The sequence below is a fragment of the Mya arenaria genome, chromosome 3 (assembly GCF_026914265.1).
Source record: "Mya arenaria isolate MELC-2E11 chromosome 3, ASM2691426v1".
Taxonomy (NCBI): Eukaryota; Metazoa; Mollusca; class Bivalvia; order Myida; family Myidae; genus Mya; species Mya arenaria.
In genome coordinates this window covers 80,533,499-80,541,219 of record NC_069124.1, presented here as the reverse complement: position 1 = coordinate 80,541,219, position 7,721 = coordinate 80,533,499, and the positions used below count along the sequence as shown (strand labels likewise).

At 39.3% G+C, this 7,721-nt stretch overlaps 1 protein-coding gene across 1 annotated transcript; it reads left to right on the top strand.

Moving 5' to 3' along the window:
- Positions 1-1,074: 1,074 nt before the first annotated feature.
- LOC128226309 (DNA-binding protein RFXANK-like) lies at positions 1,075-4,524 on the top strand. The gene is made up of 5 exons (XM_052936193.1): positions 1,075-1,096; positions 1,475-1,540; positions 1,756-1,979; positions 3,513-3,660; positions 4,008-4,524. The coding sequence occupies exons 1-5, from the start codon at positions 1,075-1,077 to the stop codon at positions 4,058-4,060; spliced, it is 513 nt and encodes a 170-aa protein (XP_052792153.1). The 3' UTR covers positions 4,061-4,524.
- Positions 4,525-7,721: the final 3,197 nt, after the last annotated feature.

Sequence of the window (7,721 nt, the reverse complement as noted above, 5' to 3'; positions counted from 1 at the left end):
GTGGTATCATTGTACCTGCAGTGGTCTCAATGTACCAACAGTGGTCTCAATGTACCTGCAGTAGTCTCAGGTACACCTGCAGTGGTCTCAATGTACATGCAGTGGTCTCAATGTACCTGCAGTGGTCTCAATGTACCTGCAGTGGTCTCAATGTACCTGCAGTGGTCTCAATGTACCTGCAGTGGTCTCAATGTACATGCAGTGGTCTCAATGTACCTGCAGTGGTCTCAATGTACCTACAGTGGTCTCAATGTACCTGCAGTGGTCTCAATGTACCTGCAGTGGTCTCAATGTACATGCAGTGGTCTCAATGTACCTGCAGTGGTCTCATTATACCTGCAGTGGTCTCAATGTACCTGCAGTGGTCTCAATGTACATGCAGTGGTCTCAATGTATCTGCAGTGGTCTCAATGTACCTGCAGTGGTCTCATTATACCTGCAGTGGCCTCAATGTACCAACAGTGGTCTTAATGTACCTACAGTGGTCTCAATGTACCTGCAGTGGTCTCAATGTACCTGCAGTGGTCTCAATGTACCTGCAGTGGTCTCAATGTACCAACAGTGGTCTCAATGTACCTGCAGTGGTCTCAATGTACCTGCAGTGGTCTCAATGTACCTGCAGTGGTCTCAATGTACCTGCAGTGGTCTCATTGTACCTGCAGTGGTCTCAATGTACCTGCAGTGGTCTCAATGTACCTGCAGTGGTCTCAATGTACCTGCAGTGGTCTCAATGTACCTACAGTGGTCTCAATGTACATGCAGTGGTCTCAATGTACCTGCAGTGGTCTCAATGTACCTGCAATAGTCTCAGGTACACCTGCAGTGTTCCAAACGTACATGCAGTGGTCTCAATGTACATGCAGTGGTCTCAATGTACCTGCAGTGGTTTCAATGTACCTGCAGTAGTCTCAGGTACACCTGCAGTGGTCTCAATGTACCTGCAGTGGTCTCAATGTACCTGCAGTAGTCTCAGGTACACCTGCAGTGGTCTCAATGTACATGCAGTGGTTTCAATGTACCTGCAGTAGTCTCAGGTACACCTGCAGTGGTCTCAATGTACATGCAGTGGTCTCAATGTACCTGCAGTGGTCTCAATGTACATGCAGTGGTCTCAATCAATGTACTGCAGTGTTCCCAATGTAGCTGCAGTATTCTCATTGTAACTTCCGTAGTCTCAATGTACCTGCAGTGGTCTCAATGTACCTATGGTCTACATAACATCTGATCTTTATCTTAAATCAGTTCTTATTGAAAGTGTTTAGGTAACCTGACATCATGTAAATTTCTAGAAAGGTCTTTTAGAAAACACACAATTATTGTGCATTTTATACACCTTTTAGGTGTGGTTGTTTTTTTACATTGAATATTGTTGTGCCTAGCAGTAGAGTTTCTAGAGTTTCAATGTTACCAAAAGTATTGCTGTTCATTTCAGATTATTTTTTGCATGAATTTAATGTCTTTTTGTATTTGACAGCCATCACAATCCACCAGTTGGCTGCCCAAGGAGAGCTCAACCAACTAAAACATGAAGTAGAACAAGGTTTGTGCTCTCTCTGTGAATGGAATGCCATTGATTGGTTTGATTGCTCAGATCAAGATATGAGGTTTAAGCTTTCATGTACACAACTTATCACAAACAAATCCCGCCATATACATATCACATACATGTATCTTCTGACATTCACAATTTAGCTTTGTATATGTTTAACAAAATAAAATAATGATACAAATCTAGTGATCATAATTAACTTGCAGGGGTTGACATAGATAAGGTTGATGACAGTGGATTGTCTCCCCTTTTGTGGGCGTGTGCCAATGGTCAGTGTCTGACTGCCCGCTACCTACTTGACCACCAGGCAGATCTTGATATTGTTGGTAACCATGGAGAGAATGCCCTGCTGTTTACCAGCTGCTATGGTTACATTGACATCCTCAAACACCTGCTGGCCCTTGGAATGAATGTAGATTACACAGATGAGGTAATATGTTTATAAAGGGCATTATGGCGGTATACTAATTATGGCTTCCCCACAAATGGGGGGGTCGAAGGTCATATGACTACATTTTGTGTCCGCTCCATATCATGAACCACTAATAGGATATTGAAATAACTCGCATCAAATGTTCACCATATTGAGATGATGTGCACATATTTACGGGTTTCCAGGGTTCTAAGGTTCCTACTTTTTCCTTTTTTGGTCAAAACCACCTTTTATTACTAATATTAGTCAAATTAACTGAATTATATTTACCGGTAAATGATACATTTCTTAATTAAAATTTTACTGATTATCTGTTGAGGTCACTCTGTTTTATTCAGTAGTTTTAAACATTACCGCGATGTTGAGTGGCCGGATTGCTTATATTTTTCAACAAGTTGAACATAAATCCAACATACAGATCTTTGTTTCATCAAAGATTTATTTAAGTTTAAGACAATGACAATTGAATGTAAGGATTGGAAATTGCAAGGAAATCTTCTAAAACTGATGTTAAAAACTCCCTCTACCTACTTTTTGTCTAAAATTTTTTTATTTATGAGACAGAGCTGAAAACCCTAGGTATCATTCTGACATTCTTCATCTCCCCCTTTCTTATCTTGAGTTACGGCAGTGCCCTAGTATATGACTTTTACACTTTTTGCCACGATTTTAGTGATACTGTATCAATCTGATACTTGGTACACATTTCTACCATGTTTGGTTTTAGTGTGTTAGTGCCTGGCTATCTTTTTTGACCAATTGCCATCCTATTTTAAATCCTGTTAAATATAATTTATACTCTTGATCAAACGAATGGCTTCACAGTTGAAGAGAAATCACTAGGATACTTTGTACACATCATAACCATGGTGATGAGTCCCTTCACATTACATCATGAAGATCTTTTGTCTAAAAAAGCTCTAGAAGTATTAACCTACACACATGAAACAAGATACGGTATGCTTCTTTGTCTGCATCAGTGGCAGTTGTAACACCAAAAGTATGAGGGGTGATAAAAAAATATGTAGATTTTTTTGTAATTTAAAAACTATTCATGCGATTTAATACTTATAACACAAGCATAATAAAAGAGTAACAATGTATATTTCTGGACCAAATGATGGTCAAATGTGGAATATTTTACTGATTGTCCTTTTATAGACAAAAGACTTAATAGCAAACCTTGAAAATATTAAATGTAGTAGGTACCAAAAGCAAGGCATTCAAAGTTATAAAAAAAATTTAGGTTCACATATTTATATCACACCTTGTATTGTCATGGAACTTCATAAGTAAATTGGGCAGCGTGGGCTGTAGTGGAAGTGCCATTTTTGTCACATTGCACTCAACAAACAAGAGTTATGGCCCTTAACGACCAAGCCATTTCCAAATATCTATCAAATCTACCAAGTGGCATTAAAGATATGTTGGTACAATGTTGAACCACCCTGAATAGGTAAACCTGAAAAACTTACAATACCTAAAATTCACTCACAGTACGACATAATCGTAATGCATGTTTTGATTTAGACGGGTAGTAGTGGTCTGATGTATGCTGCATACAACGGGCATGGGAGCTGCGTTGGTGCACTGCTGGAGGCAGGTGCGGACCTCACACTGGAGAATGAGAATGGACACACCGCCATGGACCTTACTATTGGTCAGGGGCACAGGCAGGGTAGGTGTGGAGGGAAGGATTGTAATAAAATACACAAGTAGATATAATTTGGCTGTCAAGTGAATCAATTAGCCGTTAATACATGTAACTTACCAAACATGTTGTTTGTGGTTGTGCAGGAAATCCGCATTCCGCATGTCCTATTATTTATCGGCAAAAATCTAATCCTATTTATAGAACTAAACTGATTGTTTAATTGTAAACTGGCATATGGTCAGCTGTTCTGTACCGAACAGTTAATGTTTTGCAATGTATTTTCAGATTAACATTTTTTATTGATAAGTAAGCCGAACATGTAAATTCACTATTATGTACTTGCAGTTGAGATTATTCATAATACATTTCAGTCCAGCAAGTTATAGAGAGCCACATGTTGAGGATGTTCGACTCCCTAACCTGATGTAACGCTGGTGTTAACCTACAATGTACATCTCATGATCATGTGACCTGATGTAACGCTGGCGTTAACCTACAATGTACATCTCATGATCGTGACCTGATGTAACGCTGGTGTTAACCTACAATGTACATGTCATGTGACCTGATGTAATGCTGGTGTTAACCTACAATGTACATGTCATGATCATGTGACCTGATGTTACGCTGGTGTTAACCTACAATGTACATGTCATGTGACCTGATGTAACGCTGGTGTTAACCTACAATGTACATGTCATGATCATGTGACCTGATGTAACGCTGGTGTTAACCTACAATGTACATGTCATGTGACCTGATGTAATGCTGGTGTTAACCTACAATGTACATCTCATGATCATGTGACCTGATGTTACGCTGGTGTTAACCTACAATGTACATGTCATGTGACCTGATGTAACGCTGGTGTTAACCTACAATGTACATGTCATGATCATGTGACCTGATGTTACGCTGGTGTTAACCTTCAATGTACATGTCATGATCATGTGACCTGATGTTACGCTGGTGTTAACCTACAATGTACATGTCATGTGACCTGATGTTACGCTGGTGTTAACCTTCAATGTACATGTCATGTGACCTGATGTAACGCTGGTGTTAACCTACAATGTACATGTCATGATCATGTGACCTGATGTTACGCTGGTGTTAACCTACAATGTACATGTCATGTGACCTGATGTTACGCTGGTGTTAACCTACAATGTACATATCATGTGACCTGATGTTACGCTGGTGTTAACCTACAATGTACATGTCATGTGACCTGATGTAATGCTGGTGTTAACCTTCAATGTACATCTCATGATCATGTGACCTGATGTTACGCTGGTGTTAACCTACAATGTACATGTCATGTGACCTGATGTTACGCTGGTGTTAACCTTCAATGTACATGTCATGTGACCTGATGTTACGCTGGTGTTAACCTACAATGTACATATCATGTGACCTGATGTTACGCTGGTGTTAACCTACAATGTACATGTCATGTGACCTGATGTTACGCTGGTGTTAACCTTCAATGTACATGTCATGTGACCTGATGTTACGCTGGTGTTAACCTACAATGTACATGTCATGATCATGTGACCTGATGTTACGCTGGTGTTAACCTACAATGTACATGTCATGTGACCTGATGTTACGCTGGTGTTAACCTTCAATGTACATGTCATGTGACCTGATGTAACGCTGGTGTTAACCTACAATGTACATGTCATGTGACCTGATGTAATGCTGGTGTTAACCTACAATGTACATCTCATGATCATGTGACCTGATGTAACGCTGGTGTTAACCTACAATGTACATGTCATGTGACCTGATGTAACGCTGGTGTTAACCTACAATGTACATGTCATGTGACCTGATGTTACGCTGGTGTTAACCTTCAATGTACATGTCATGATCATGTGACCTGATGTAACGCTGGTGTTAACCTACAATGTACATGTCATGATCATGTGACCTGATGTAACGCTGGTGTTAACCTTCAATGTACATGTCATGATCATGTGACCTGATGTAACGCTGGTGTTAACCTACAATGTACATGTCATGTGACCTGATGTTACGCTGGTGTTAACCTTCAATGTACATGTCATGTGACCTGATGTAACGCTGGTGTTAACCTTCAATGTACATGTCATGTGACCTGATGTAACGCTGGTGTTAACCTACAATGTACATGTCATGATCATGTGACCTGATGTTACGCTGGTGTAAACCTACAATGTACATGTCATGTGACCTGATGTAACGCTGGTGTTAACCTACAATGTACATGTCATGTGACCTGATGTAACGCTGGTGTTAACCTACAATGTACATGTCATGATCATGTGACCTGATGTTACGCTGGTGTAAACCTACAATGTACATGTCATGTGACCTGATGTAACGCTGGTGTTAACCTTCAATGTACATGTCATGTGACCTGATGTAACGCTGGTGTTAACCTTCAATGTACATGTCATGTGACCTGATGTAACGCTGGTGTTAACCTACAATGTACATGTCATGTGACCTGATGTAACGCTGGTGTTAACCTACAATGTACATGTCATGTGACCTGATGTAATGCTGGTGTTAACCTACAATGTACATGTCATGATCATGTGACCTGATGTTACGCTGGTGTTAACCTACAATGTACATGTCATGTGACCTGATGTAACGCTGGTGTTAACCTACAATGTACATGTCATGATCATGTGACCTGATGTTACGCTGGTGTTAACCTACAATGTACATATCATGTGACCTGATGTAACGCTGGTGTTAACCTACAATGTACATGTCATGTGACCTGATGTTACGCTGGTGTTAACCTACAATGTACATGTCATGATCATGTGACCTGATGTTACGCTGGTGTTAACCTACAATGTACATCTCATGATCATGTGACCTGATGTTACGCTGGTGTTAACCTACAATGTACATGTCATGTGACCTGATGTTACGCTGGTGTTAACCTACAATGTACATGTCATGTGACCTGATGTTACGCTGGTGTTAACCTTCAATGTACATCTCATGATCATGTGACCTGATGCAACGCTGGTGTAAACCTACAATGTACATGTCATGTGACCTGATGTAACGCTGGTGTTAACCTACAATGTACATATCATGGTCAGGGAACAAGACCATATCTTGCCCTAAAGGAGGATTCAATGTTGTGGAGAATAGAGGAAGAAATAACAGATAATTGATATTTAATTCAAGTACAATCTTAAATAGTAACAATGAATTATGTACAAGTTTGTTTCAATTCAACCAATAATTGTCAACATAATGGTACATATATATAAAACACAAAAAAATGCAATTGTTTTGTTTGTAGTAAATGAAAACCTGTCACCATATCCACATGTTTCTATAATCAATAAATAATTGTCAAATCAAGGGAAGCTATCATGTACAATGAGTCAAAGGGTTGTAGGTTTTGGTTCCGATATTACAAATGTGATTTATAAATGCTTAATTCAATTCCTTCCAAACCATTTCAATTGTGGAGAAAAATAACTTATTTGTTTAATTAGGTTCACAAACAACCAGATTTTTTTTCAAATTATGATAAAAAGTAATTTCATTTGATAACATGTTCTATCCAAAGAGATGTGGCTTATTTGGAGCAATTGGAGTTCTAGTTCTTGATGTGCAAGAGTTATTTAAATTCTCATGCAAGAGTGAATTGTTCATGTGATCGACTGAATGAAGTTTAAGTTGATATCTCCAATGATTTAAAGTTATGAAAAAACACCTTAAAAACTGGATGGACAGACACCATAGATGATAACAATTATCTCGCACGTAGACAAAGATTTTATTTCGTTGGCTCAATCACTTAATTTGCAATGTACTTCTAGGAAAAATCATATTTTGAGAAGACAAATATATACTGTATGCTCCCGTTGAATCTGAAACTTCCAATAACTCATGTTCGATTCCGTCAAATTTCATAATTCTCAGGACCACTTAAGCAGCTCCATAATCACACTCTGCCGGTATATTTATGGTACTTGGTGTAGTCTGCATACAGAAGTTTGAAGATTTCAGTGAGGCCATGCGGAAGGACAACGTGTAACTGGGGGATTGCATGCCGATCACAC

Bases quoted from the DNA above. Each gene is read 5' to 3' on its own strand.
- LOC128226309 (XM_052936193.1), top strand. From the start codon at position 1,075: ATGTACCTGCAGTGGTCTCAAT. The intron at 1,097-1,474 runs GTACATGCAGTG...TGTATTTGACAG, and splicing joins GTACCTGCAGTGGTCTCAAT to CCATCACAATCCACCAGTTG. The intron at 1,541-1,755 runs GTTTGTGCTCTC...ATTAACTTGCAG, and splicing joins AAAACATGAAGTAGAACAAG to GGGTTGACATAGATAAGGTT.